The sequence below is a fragment of the Clarias gariepinus genome, chromosome 21 (genome assembly GCF_024256425.1).
Source record: "Clarias gariepinus isolate MV-2021 ecotype Netherlands chromosome 21, CGAR_prim_01v2, whole genome shotgun sequence".
In the NCBI taxonomy this organism is placed as follows: Eukaryota; Metazoa; Chordata; class Actinopteri; order Siluriformes; family Clariidae; genus Clarias; species Clarias gariepinus.
In genome coordinates, this window is record NC_071120.1 from 5929423 (window position 1) to 5944372 (window position 14950).

At 37.6% G+C, this 14950-nt stretch overlaps 1 protein-coding gene across 1 annotated transcript in view; it reads right to left on the reverse strand.

The window, feature by feature from the left end:
• Positions 1 to 11993, reverse strand: part of LOC128509130 (uncharacterized) — a 35647-nt gene extending 23654 nt beyond the window's left edge. The window contains exons 1-4 of the mRNA XM_053480714.1: positions 11843 to 11993; positions 5610 to 5870; positions 2750 to 3025; positions 2296 to 2577 (exon numbers count right to left, since the gene is read on the reverse strand). Of these exons, the coding sequence (XP_053336689.1) occupies positions 2296 to 2577; positions 2750 to 3025; positions 5610 to 5870; positions 11843 to 11912 (889 nt within the window). The 5' untranslated portion in view covers positions 11913 to 11993. The remainder of the gene's footprint in view (positions 1 to 2295; positions 2578 to 2749; positions 3026 to 5609; positions 5871 to 11842) is intronic.
• Between the last annotated feature and the right edge of the window lie 2957 nt (positions 11994 to 14950).

The following is a 14950-nucleotide window of genomic DNA, read 5'->3' on the forward strand; positions in this document are numbered from 1 at the left end:
AATTAAACACATTAACAACTCAACTCACAAAAAAATAAGAAATTAACTAATTTTTTTCAGAAGCGGCCTAATGAAGTGAAAATATTTCAAAAATAAAAGAAAAAACAAAATTGATTCACTTTACGAGACAAATGATTAAAGCTTTCACATGTAATTACTAATGCTGTGAATAATTCAGAAAGTGATTTACCCATTGTTTTAAAATACAATTTCCACATGAAAAACAAACTGGGTAACAAACATGTGCTGTAAGCATCCATATGATGTTATAAATGTTAAAATTCCTCCATCTGCAGACATGGGAAACATCTGTTACAAGTTAATAAGTAATCCATAATGTGTAATATAATGTACACACACTGCTGTGTTATTGACTGACAGGAGAATACACAACATATGAATAATCCTGTTCATCATACATCCTCTTGAGCATCTTCTCAGAGAACTGTAGAGCAGAAGAGAGCGTCATTCACTTTAACTGTTTGTAGTGAGACATGCATTACTGTATGCATAATTATTTCATTTAAGTGGTGGAAATCACACACATCATTTATAAGATATTTATTATTGTTGAATAATAAATATCTTACCTTGTTGAACTAAATAATTCAATAAATATCCAGTTAGACTTAATATAGTGTCTATTTAGAATAAAAAACTATTTTTACCGTAACCCTTACACAAATCTAAAATCTAAAATCTTCCAATCCTATCATGTTCATTAAGGTACAGGGAATTTATTTTACACAAAAAATGTCTAAGATCCCCTGTTTAAAAAATAATCAATGCATTAAGTTTGTTTTATAATGTGTTACTCTAACAAATGATTGTTGGGAAATGATTGATTATATATGTGTATGTAAAAGAGGTGTGCCACTGACCATCACACCCATACCTGTGCATGGTTCCACCTCAAACTGTCACCACACACTTGTGTAGGATGTTTGTGTGTGCTGTAACTTTATACAAAGCCAGCTCCGTGAAGACATAATGTGTGTTAAGAACTCAAGTGTCCTGCACAGATCCCTGACTGAACACATCCCTACTAAACCATCACCTTTGGAACTCTGACTGCACCCCTGACCTCCTCGACATACTAACACCATCAACATCATTTTATTCAGAAATTTGATTTGGAATAAAAAATAAATGGGGTTGAATCTAAAATTTTACCTCATTATCTTCTGCCCCAACTACTACAAAAACACAACAGAGAGAATATTATTATAATTATTATTATTATTATTATTATTATTATTATTATTATTATTATTATTATTATTATATACGTAATCATTTACCTCTTTGTGTTTGTTGGTGCTTAAAGATCAAGACACAGAGAAAAATCCCAACCATGGCACCAAACACCATGATGAGTATGAAGATCACAGGAGAGACCAAACGTTCTTTCATGAAAACATCAAAGAACATACAGTATGAACAGTTTGCTCTCACTTTTATCAAAAAATAAAAAAATTATTGCAAGCTTTTTTTGTTAAAAGGCTGGTAACTGGCTGTTAGACATTTTAATATTTTCCATCAAATTATTTTGTTTATATACAAATATTTTGCAAAAAGCTATAACTATCTCTTAGAGTTTTGTCCCAATTGATAAACAATCATAAAGTTGTGTTTGGGGTTATTTAGGTACATAGCAAATTAGATGAAAGAATAAAATGTGTTTAGTTTAGTTTTCTAGAAGTTTTCCTTATGAATCTCTACAAATACATATACTGAATAGTCATTTTGTTTAACAGTAAGAAAGATAACTTCAAATTGCATGTCTATTAATTGTCATCTAGAAAACTATGGGTTCCCGTGTCTCTCAGAGATTTTGCATCTTTTGCTTTCATCTCTGACTTACTGATTAGGAATGAATTTAAAGCTTCAGATAAAAAAAGCTTTTCTAAAAGTGCTTTGTGACAATGTCCACTTTTAACAGTTGGTATATAACTATAAATCATAATGTAATAACACAGTGCAATAATAATTCCCCACAGCCATGTTAGACAGTCTAAAGGTAAGACTTTCTGTGAGAGTGGAGTCTTTTATACAGTAGCAGCTGAAGCTGGGAGAACCCTATATTAATGATTATAGCTTTAGAATGGAATGTTCAACAAACGTATGGGTTTGCTTATCAGGTGTTCACATAATTTGGGCCAGACATTGTATTAATCTGCATTTCACTTGATACTCTATTGAACTACATAACATCAGGATCTTTACTCCAAGACATTATTATCTACTGCAGCAAGAAATCAGCTTTCACTCTCTACAGCTCTAGTTTATTAGGACCTTTTGGTACTTCTCGCACTAACTCCTTCTCCAAGCTGCTGTGCTGAACCACGCAGGTGTAGGTGTGTTTCTGCAGCTCCTCAGCTGGGACTTTCAGAATGATTCTCTTCTGGAAACTTCCATCCTGGTTGGGTAATGTCTCCCAGAGTTCCTCGTCCTCATACACGTCCTCTCCGTCCTTCTGCCAGGTGATCATCACTGCTTTGGGGAAGAAACCTGTAGCGTGACACACCACCTCTGGAGAAGGAGAGTCTATCTGGAACACTGACACCTCAGGACGAACTGCAGAGACACACAGAGACAGAAATATTAAAATACTTTAAAATTTATAATTTATGCATTTATAAATAATACTAGGAAAATGCATTTCCATTTTGCCTACGCTGTGTGTGTGAGTGTGTGTGTGTGTGTGTGTGTGTGTGTTATAGTTACAGTAAAAGATCACACACTTTACCTTTCCTCTCCAGAGTCTCCCTGCCATAAGACACGTAATTCTTTATCCAGTCAATACACGTGTTCTCAAAATAGCCCTTCAGTTTATTATTCCTTTTACTATCAGGATCCCACTTGTTCTTAGTGATCAGAGCCTGAGGTGTCGGAGCGACCCAGGTCAGAGTTTTCATATCAAAAATGATAAAATCTTCTCCATTATAACCGTACTGTGTGTATCCTCTAGTGGTGCCGTCATCATCCAGCTCACAGCCATACATCCACTGCAGTGTGTGAACTCCTGTACACACACACACGCACATGCGCACACACACACACACACACACACACAAACATACAGTACAAGTACAGGTGATAAGGTTCAGCTGAGCCGTGTCTCCTTCTAAGCTCTCAGTTCAAACATCTCACTACACATTCATAGTTAATTAATATTTATTGTGATTTTATCTTTCATATAAAGATTTTTTGTACAGTATACAAATTTACAGTGATTTACAGTGGGCTCTGAAGTTTTTGCGGTCGGTACCTAAGCGATTAATTTTTCAAGTGTAGCGACTCCACATTGAGCCGTTAACTATTTCAGCAAATTTGCACAGTGCATTCTGACATGAGGCAAGAATGAAGAGTTATTTACATGAAAATGTTTTAGTAGCGAGTATAATATTTAACAAGTGTGAGGGTTGCCCACTAGAGGGCACTGTTTTTAGTTTGTAGTTTTGGTTGGTAGACTCAGTTTCCCAAGGCACCTCGGTCAGGTGATGCGGGTGCTCACCTGAACGAGGTAGCTCATTAGTCACATTATAAATAGCTGGTTGTTCTGGGAAACCGGGTCGAGCATTAATTTCTGTTAAGTGGGTTTTGTTTTCTCTTATGTTCTGTTTTAGTTTGTTTAGTTGGCATTTGGTTTATGGAGCTTTAAGTTAAGTTTATATTTGTCATTATTTAGTTTGTCTCTGTGTTTATCTTAGCAGGATTAGCCTCTAGGAGAATTAGCCTTTTGTGTTTACCCTCATGTGTGAGTAACCCCCTTTGCATGTTTTGCTTTTAGTCTGTATAAATACTAATCAGTGCACTACTAACCTGCTTAGATCATAGTCTGTCTAGTCTTTGAGTCTGTCTAGTCTTTTCGTCCGTTTAGATTATAGTCTGTTTAGGAACTAACCTGTTTAGTCAATAACCTTTAGAGTTCTTAGTCTGTTGCATCCCTAGTCTGCTTTGTACCTAGTCTGTTCATCCCTTGGGTCTCTGGCTGCTAGCCTGTTTAGCAGTTAGTCTGTTTAGCTACTAGCTAGCTTAGCAGCTAATGTGCATAACAGCTAGTAGGCCTAGCCAAGTCTGTCTTGTGTGTGTTTATCCCCTGCATGTATAGTCCCTAGTGTTTAATCTGCTAGTCTGTTTAGTGTCTTGTCTTGTCTGGTTTGTATCCCTTGTCTGTGTATTAGTTGATTATTGGTTTTGTTCATATGCTCCCAAGTAAAGCCAACTTCCTTTGTTCCTGTTTTGTTTTATTGGTTTATTATTAAAAAGACTTTTGTTCATCATCCCCCTCTGCGTTTATGCCTGCCACACACAGTCCAACACCTAGCAGTTCGTGACACTGAGCTCTAAAGAATTGATAATGGAGCCGTACCATCACCACTGTAATAGTAGCTTCAAATTTAAATGATGCTACTATTACAAACTAAAAGTGTTAACAATATGAAAATGACCTTATATCATCCCATTAACAGATAGATGCTGACCTATAGACATTAGAGGAATGGGACATTTGTCCCGCCTGCACTCTCTCACATACCCAAGTAGCTGGAGCGCACCGGCATTAGGCTCCACTTTGTTTTCTTCATGTGAAGAAAAAATTATATTCACATCTTCCCATTTGTAATTAACACACATTTATAGCTGCATGCGGCATCAATCACATACAAAAGAGGGGATAGTCACACATGCAGCACAATCCCACAATATTTATTTTTTCTTTTTTTCTCTCCTTTTGTATCAAGGACGATTCTTCTTTGACTCTATTTTCTCCCTTATTATTATTATTATCATTCTGCTTATTAGTAGTAAAAGCAGTAGTAATAGTAGTGCTGTGATTATTATGACCTTTGTTTTTTGCTTTCCTTTTTCAGTAGTTTTCATACCTACGGTCACTGTATATTTGACTACACAGTTAAATGGATCTATTTTTTATCTATTTATTATTTTGTGACTTGATTCTGAGCTTCAGCAATACAAGTCGTCATACATTACATATATTGCGTGTGTTTTGTAGGATTCTCTCTTAATCAAGTTTATCACTTGAATGTTCTTATGGATATGAATAGTGATGCACTGTTTTGTGTATGATTAAACTCAATGCAGATATTTTATGTAATGCAGGTGTGAGGTGTATGGTGCGTGTCTGCAAAACCAGTGCCCTTATTTTCAAAATCTCACTCCAAGCTTTTTCTGAAAGGTGGGCAGCTATGCCACACATTTTAGGAATAAATTATATGAGAAATTTGTCATCAGATGTTAGGAAATTAACGGGAATGATCAAACCATTGACATTTTGGATTAAAACATTTTTATTGTGCATTGGACTTTAACATGTAATATATTTTTCGATTGTGTTTTATCATCACTATTTTCCCTAAAATATCACTGTTTATTTTGTCATTATTTACATCTACATTTAATATGTGGGTTTTTGGCTGCTGAATGCTGCTGAACAGGTAAGGGGTTGATAAAAACCGATAATGACTCCATAAATGCCCTTAAAAATCAATAATGAGTCAATAACAGTGCTTATGAATCGATACTGAGCTGCTACAGTTGGTATAAAATAATATACAGTACAACATGTTCACTATGTGTGTGTTTACCTTTTGACTGATTAAAGCGCTGCATCAGTGTACCAACATTGACTTTGAAGGTCTCCTCAGTACCCTGACTGATCTGTGTCTCACTGCTCCAGTAATTTTCTTCCACAAACGTCTGTATCCACTCCGTCTTCGGGATCATACTCTTGATGTTACTGTCGTAGTAGTTAAACTGTTGTCCATCCACCTGACCCACAATGGTGAATTCTGGGAAATTTATTCCTGGTGTAACTGCAGTATTGATGTACTGCAGAGAGTGTGTGACTGTGAAATAAAATGGATATTATGAAACATAATTTTAAAATAATTTTCATGTACAAATACTGATAAGTTTTTATAAATAATAAACTGCTACAGTAACTGCCCTTTCTGCCCAAAATGGCATCAGTTAACTTGCTTTTAACATCCTTAGCTGTTTGGTGTATAATGATACATCCTGACCTGATGCATCATGATGCAAAATTTTGACAAACTACATTACAGAAAAGTGTTTCTCATTGTGAAAGCTGTATGAGAATCCTATTAAGGGCCATCTGTTATACCTGTAACAGCCACTAAAAGTTTTTTTGTACAAAAGAAAATAAAGAGAAGATTAATGCTTGCTGCACTCCCGATTCTGTCTACATACATTCAAATATGTTACTGTATTCACTCAAAAAGGATGAAATCGTGCAAGGGAGTGTGAGTAAAACTAGCTGGTGCTATTTTGAGCATACTTAAAAACAAGATAAAGATGATAATAATAATAATAATGAATTTAATTTATAATGCACTTTACATTTTACAAGGAAAATCTCAGAGTGCAGTCAAACAATTAAGAGAACATCGCATTAAAAACAGCAGTAATTACACAGTTAAATAATCAGTTAAAACATTGATTAAAAAGAAACGTTTTCAGGTTTGTCTTAAAACATGTCACAGACTGTGGAGCCCTTAAATGAGGAGGAAGGGTATTCCACAGCCGTGGGGCAGCACAAGAAAAGGCTCTATCTCCAGTGGTACGGGAGCGAGTCCTAGGGAGTAAAAGGAGGTGTGTGTTAGTGGAGCGTAAAGTACGCTGGTGACAGTGAGTGGTAAGGAGTTCTTTTAAGTATACAGGCGCATCTCCATACAGACATTGAAAGGTGAGCAAAGAAGGTGATCCGTGCAGTAACAGGAAGCCAGTGAAGGGAACGTAGCACAGGAGTGATGTGCTCGTGTTTCCTCACTCTCATCAGAACCCTGGCAGCACAGTTCTGCACATACTGAAGTTTTTGTGTATTTTTGCCAGGAATCCCGATAAGAAGTGCATTACAGTAATCCAATCTGGACGAGACAAAGGCATGGACCAGTTTTTCTGCATCAGAGAGGGAGAGTGCAGGCCGAAGTTTAGCAATATTTCTAAGATGGAAAAAAGAAATTTTGCAAATGTGCTTGATATGGCTTTCAAAAGTAAGATAAGGGTCAAAGATAACACCAAGGTTGGTGACTGTTTTAGAGAGAGAAATGTCCTGACCAGAAAAAGAAATACTAAAAAATTTTTGTTGCTGAATTTGGTGTGGAGTGCCAATCTGAATCACTTCAGTTTTTGAACTGTTAAGATGAAGGAAGTTTTGCTCCATCCATGCCTTTATCTCATCCAGACAAGCAGTGAGTGCGGGGGGGGTGGAGGGCATAGATGCCACAGAAGCTGGTGAGGTAGAAGGGGACTCAAGTGGATTACCATCCAGCTTCAAGTACAGCTGAGTATCATCAGCGTAACAGTGGAACGAGACCCCACAGCTGTTAATGATGCGCCCAAGTGGAGCCATATACAAATTAAAAAGAATAGGCCCCAACATTGATCCCTGAGGAACACCACAAGTGACAGGGTGACTTAATGATTTAGCGTGGCCAATGGAGACAAACTCAGATCTGTCTGTCAAGTATGACTTAAACCAATCTAGGGCAGTGCCCGTAAACCCCGCTAGGTATTGTAAACGGTGAAGAAGGATGTCATGGTCAACTGTGTCGAAAGCTGCTGAGAGATCCAAAAGGACAAGAAGAGAGGAAAAGCCACAGTCTGCAGTAATCAACAGGTCATTTGTGACCCGGATCAATGCAGTTTCAGTGCTATGCGCAGAGCGGAAACCAGATTGAAATTTGTCCAGAATTTTATTATCATAGAGATGTTTTTGGAGATGAACTGAGACCACTTTTTCCAGAACTTTCGAGAGGAAGGGGAGATTGGAAATGGGTCTGTAATTTGCCAGATCTTGAGTGTCCAGATTAGGCTTTTTAAGCTGAGGCTTGATTATGGCCAATTTCAGACTAGAGGAAACATAACCAGACTGGAGGGACTGGTTAATAATGGTAGTAATGAGGGGACCAAGAGAGGCCATATTTGCCTTGACCAGGGCAGTTGGGAGGGGGGTCAAGGGCGCATGTAGAGGGTTTCATGACCCTAACAGCAGCCTCAACCTCCTGCACACATACCTGAGGAAAAGACCAAAAAATAGGAGGATTCCCGAGAAATGTGTTGGCACCAGTGGTGTGAGCAGTGAGGGGAGTTACAAGTGAAGAGCGTATTATTCGGATCTTATTTTGAAAAAAGGCGATGAATTTGTTACAAAGGTCATCAGTAGGGTCAGTAAGTGATGGTGTTCGAGGCTGAAGGAGGTGAGTGATGGTAGAAAAAAGAGTCTTAGAATTTCCCGGGTTATTAAAAATTATAGATGAGTAAAAACATGATCGAGCATTTTTGAGAGCCCTTGCATATAGTTTGCGGTGTTTCTGGTAAGCCAGCTTGTGAACCAGCAGACCCGAAGCTAAAAAGCGTCTCTCCAGCGCTCTACCAGCTGCCTTCAGTTTCCTTAGCTCTGATGTATACCAAGGAGCTGAGCGCGAAAAGGTAACTGTCCTTGTTCTAGCGGGAGCGTGACGGTCCAAGATAGTGGAGAGGGTGAAGTTGTAGAAGTCTACTGAATCGATGGAGATTGATAAAGAAACTGGAATGTGATCATTAAGATCCGCTGCAAAAAGTTCACTATTAATAGTTTTTAGATTTCGGAAGGAAATCTGCCGCTTCGGCTTCATGGACGAACTTTGAAAAAGAAACTCCATGTAAATGGTTTTGTGATCTGACACGCCCAGGTCATATACAGAAAGATGATGCACAGGTAAAGAGTTTGTAATGACTAAATCCAGAGTGTGTCCTCTAGAGTGTGTTGGAGATTTAACATGTTGTTTCAGGTTCAGGCAATCCAGCAGTTGAAGAAATTCAGCAGTCTGATGATTTGCAGGAGTATCAACATGAATATTGAGATTACCCAATATGAGCAGATTAGATGAAGTAACACAAAATGATGACAGGGTCTCTGATATCTCAGAGAGAAAGAAAGGGCAGTATTTGGGAGGCCTGTAAATAAGAAGTACTGTCATTGAGTGCGGTGGTTTGGAAGAAAAGGCCAGACATTCAAAGGAAGACAGCACAGGCAAAGCTACAGGACAAAGGCCCAGGTGATCCTTAGAGATGACGGCTAAACCACCACCACGGCCCGAGCTTCGTGCTCTTTCAAGATAATTATATCCTGGTGGACAGGCCTCATTGAGAACCGAGAAACTATTTGGCTGATGCCAAGTCTCTGTAAGGCAGATTATATCCAAATCCTTGTCCTGAACATGCTCCTGAATGAGACATGCTTTATTACTCAGAGATTGAACGTTAAAAAGTCCAACTTTAAAAGGAGACGCTGCCATATGCTTTTTAAAAGTCCTGAGAAAATTAAAATCCACTCCACGTTTTACTTCTCGCATCCGAAAAGCCACAGGAGCCTCTGCAGCAGTATCAGGACTACAAGTCCCAAAAGCCATAGTGTTCTGATGACGTAATCGCCGTGCGCCAGAGCATCCAGCTGACCAAATAACCGGCACGGTGAAACCTGTCCGATGGAAAATAAACTTTCTTCGACAACTTCTGTGGACGTACGGACATCGGCGAAGAAGACCCAGTCGCTTGATGGTGGAAATGTCCAGAGGATCCACAGGGAGGTTGCTGTTGTTAAGGCTCAGGAGGTCCGCTACCGAGTAGGTTAGCATCACGCTAGCCAAGAGCGAAGGCACGACAGATTTCCCAGTAACAACAGCCAAGGTCATAAAACATGTTTTGAGGCAAGTCCGGGGACTAGAGCATTAAGGGCATTAAGTGCTGATGAAGTTACTAAACTCCTTGATTTTCTCCTAATTTTACTCGCTTACTGTTTTGGCGGAGAAACGGAGAAGCAGCGAACAAACAACGCCAGCGTCCTCTTCCGTTTCCGTTTCACACTACAGGCATTTCTTCGGACTATGGGAGAAAACCCACACTCAAAAAGATGATTAGAATTATTGGCAGTATTGATCCATATGACAAACATTCTGAATAGTAGAGTTTCTATACTGACCAGAGTGATTGCTTTATTGAATGTAACAAGAACTCACAGGATTGAGGCTAAACATTGGTGTGTTCACAACAAAACAACTTGTTAGACTAATAAAAAAAAAGCTTTAGTTTGCTAGAAAGCATAAATATTGGACTTCATGTAGTCTGATGAGTTCAGATTGAGCCTAATCAATTAAGAAAATAAGCATATAAAGCGATGCACCAACCACCGTAGCGCCCACTGTACAAGCCTCTGGAGGCAGTGTTATGGTGAATCATTTACATTTACATTTAGGCATTTGGCAGGCGCTCTTATCCACAGCAGCCTACAAAAGTCCTTTGAAATTTTGCCAGAGACGCTGTATGGACATCTAGAGGAATTTAATTACACAACCTAGGTGCCAGAAAAGTAAACAGCCTTGATGCATGTCTTCCTCAATCTCTGAGAGATGGTGGAACCAGGCAAGCAGTACTGGAGGATCTGAGGGAGCTTGGTCTGGTGCAGGATGTGATTAGAACTGAGAGGTGAGTGGGTACTGGAGTGGTTACACCCTGGATGAGGTGCTAATCCATCAGAGGGCACACCCACCCACACACACACACACACAATCATTCACACACTACAAGCAATTTGGGAACAGCAATTAGCCTAATCTGCATGTTTTGGGACTGTGGTGGGAAACTGGAGTACCTGGAGGAAGCCCATCAAGCACTGGGAGAACATGCAAACTCCACGCACACAGACCTGAGGTGGGAATCAAACCCAAAACCTGGAGGAATGAAGTGCCAGTTCTAAATACTAAGCAACTGTGCTGCTGTTTTTAAGATAGATTTAATATCTGTTCATATAATTTCTTTATTTTGCCAGTTTTATACAAAAATATACAGTTTTCAAACTTGTTTTGCATTGTTTATTCTTGCTTTTTCAGCTGATTCTGTAAAGAGTTGTAATTGTCATGCAGCCCTCCCATTTTATTCATGATTAAAATGAACTAAAATGTACTATATACTGGCTAGCTTATCTATTTGATGTCTGAACCTTTTAAAAAGTCGTCTTTTTCAAAATTTAATATAAAAACCGTTTCCTCATAACATGGTAGTAAACTGTGGCCCACTATGATGACTAGCGTCTAAGCAGTATTCTGTTCTCAGACAATTAGCCTGTGCTTAAACATTTTCTCTAAAAAAATGCAAAAACCTCACATTAACTTGCAACAGAAACATGCTTCTTTTTCCTCCCAGTTCTGTGGTGTGAATCCAGTACACAGTGGTGCAGAAGGATTTTTCACAGTCAGTTCTGTTTGTACGCTTTTATACCTGTTACCCTTGGCTTGCTCATCAGAGACATTTCATTCATCCATCTATTCATTCATCTAATTACACTTCCATACACACATTTTTCTTACACATACACACTTCCAAATATTTTCTTTTCTTTTCTAAAAAAATAAATAAATAATAATAATAATAATAATAATAATTCCTTAATTTTTGTGAAGCTGCTTTGAGACAATGACCATTGTTAAAAGCGCTATATAAATAAAATTGAATTGAATTGAATTGAATTGAATTGAATTGAATTGAATTGAATTAGTCCTTTACCCAGGCACAGAGAACACACAGTGAGATAAACGCACAGACACATGCGATAATGTCTTTGTTAAAACTCAGACTTTAGGTCATGCTGTTAGAGAAAAATAATCCACTTCAGGGTGGAACAGTAACTCTGCTTCATCACACCTTCCTCACAGTGGATTATATAACACCATGACTTGAACTGTGTCGTCCCTTACAGTACTTATATAACATATACATGAACAAAATACAGACGTTATTCAGGATATTGAATAACTCTTACCTGCAGATGTCTGAAGAAAACTACACATGAAGACAAACAAGACTTTAATAAGGACAGAACTGAGCTCCATTCCTGCTGAGTTTAACCAGAGTTACTCTTTAAGCGCTCCTGTAGAGAATCCTTTCTGCTTTCACGAGCACAGCATCTGCAAAAACCTAATTGTGTGGCAGTTTTGGGGAATTTTAGTTCCAGTTTTATTACAAAAGACAAGAACAGAAACTATTCTGAACCACAGATGTAGATGAAGGAGATGAAGCCTGGGGCTGAGGAGACCAGCCTGATAATACCTACCTTCACGGCAATCTACTGTATATGAACAGATAATAATTCCATGGTATGGTATGATGGTCCACCTGGAACTACAGCGGGGTCATTTGTCCACCTGTTTCACCATCACACTCTGCTTCTGTCCCTCACTCTGATTGTGGTACTTCTTTCTTGATTTCTTCATTTGCTTTTTACCACTGTGACCTACAGCAATCAAGATATAAAAGAGACTCATGGACATGCATTAACCATTTAATTACCTAATGTGGTTAACACTGTAACATTGTCAGAAACACACCAGGAGTATAACAACAATGTCTTTATAAACCTGACAGTGACAGATCTGAGCTACAGACAGCGTCACTAGCAGCAGCACTGTGTGAAAAATGGAGTGCTTAAAGCTCTAAAGCATTACCAAATGTTTAAATTATCTCTAAACATTATAAACAAACTAATTTTGACCACATTTTTTTCTCGAAGGTGATGGTTTACTGGTATATGTGTTTTCTAGTCTTTAATCCAATTTTTTATAGTTTTATCAATCTCCTTATTTTTTCTTTGCTTGATGCATTACAATAGTTTGAACTCTTTCAGTGTTTCCCACAAGTCTGAAATATACTTGCAGTGGTGACCTCTGAAGGGTCGGGCATTACAGTACCTGCCACCACAAAAGTGGTCTACTTCAAATAACACACAACAAATACATATCACCTTTAACACAATATTTTTATTTATTTGATATTTCAATGAATTTCATATTTCAGAGTTCCAACCTACAAACCCTCCCCTGCATCTACTTAAAAAACAAAAACAAACAAAAAAGTGTGTGTAAATAGCCAGTGGTCAGAACCGGATGACACATGGGGTACACAAACACACTGAGTTCTGGGTTTGTTAGATATTTAGACGTTTAAAGTAACAGATGTTGCATGTGTTTCAGCAGAGACTGGAAGACTTAAATATATCGATTACTTTTACACACACACACACACACACACACACACACACAAACGGCTAATTTTAAAATACACTTACCCCCATGTGACATCTGCTTTTGACCACTGGCTTTTTACACACATTTCTTTCAGTTTTTGTGTGGAAAAAGCAGAAGTGAATTACAGCAACAACTACAGTTATCACAAATATTAAGCAATTTACACTACAATAAAAGATAACAGACAAATATTTATTATTAGCATACATTTTTGTGAATATAATGGATATATATTTTTTATTTATTAATATATATTTTTTATTGTTTTGCAACATGTTCACATTTAGACTTAATGACACATCACATTTGCATGCACACTTTTCGCCATAAAGCAGCTTAGCTAAACTTTATTGCATTCATAGTAAAACATATTAGACAAATAAATACATTAAATTACATAAAAATATACTATTCACATAAAAAAAATCTTTTTGTTTTTCAGTTTTAATATCATGATTAGTAACTAATGTAAAAATTTGTTGTTTTGGTCAAATCTCTACAACTCTGTTACAAAATAAACAAAATACCTGTACAGTATATATTCTCTATATAAATATTCTATATTATTGTCAAATGTTAAAGTCAATCAGATCCTTACACTTGCTAATTTTTCCTGCTTCCAACACTGATTGTTTACAGTACCTGCTGCCTGATACAGTACTGTATATCCCACCCTGTTGCAGGTTCCACTGTAATGAGTGATCCTGCTACTGAATTCAACATTACAGTGTGTGTATACAATTGAAATAACACAAAACGAGAATGAGGACAAAAAATTTACTGGCAAAAAAAAAAGAAATTTCCCCGCTGTGGGACGAATAAAGGTATATCTTATCTTATCTTATATTCAGTGTTCTCAGATAACGGTCAAGTAAATTAACAATAATCCTAAACAGTATTAATATACCTAACTTTACTTTTTATGTACTTAGAATGCTTGGAATCTTTCAAGGCAAAGTGTACAAATAGAAAAAACAGATACCAAATGTGACTAGAATCAGGACTAGATGCTGGAAGCATTTACACCTGCAGCAATGAAGTAATTAAAGAAGTATGTTACACTACATAAAGAAATTAACTAAAATGTTTTAGAGGCTGCCTGGAACTGCACTTTATGAAAAAACTATCACCACTATCACTGATACAGAGAGGACATGCATTGTTATAGCTATTACAAATCTGTGATTTACTGTTGTTAGTCTTTCGGATGCTCCTGTTGCGGGGTTGCCACAGCAAACCATCCAATCCACACAACAACTTGTCAGAGGTTTTACGCCCGGGTGTCCTTCCTGACACAACCTTCCTATTTTCATCCAGGCTTGGGACTGGCACTGCACCCACTGGCTGGGAATCAAACCCAGGCCTTCCACATGGCAGGCAAGAAACCTACCACTGAGCCACCAATGCCCCTACAAAGCTGGGATTTATTTATTTTCCTAAAATACAATTTGCACCTGAGAAACAAACTGAATAAGAAACATGCATGAAACATGCATGTCATGTTATGAATGAATGAATTTCTCCCACTGTACACATGAGAAACACCTGTTACAGGTTAATAAAGAGTAAATAATGTGTTATATAATGTACACACACTGCTAAGTTATTGACTGTAAAGAGAATACACAACTTGCAGTCCTATGCAAAAGTTTAGGCACCCCTTTGATAAATAACAGATTTTTGTGATTTTTTTTAGTGTGCCCAAACGTTTGCACAGTGCCATAATAATGTTTTTATTTTTGTTTAATTTATAGCATAAGAAGTACTATCCATCAAGTTTGCTAAAAATATTATGCATTTTTTACATTTCCAAGGGAGACTGTGTTAACATCTTTTCAAACCTGCTT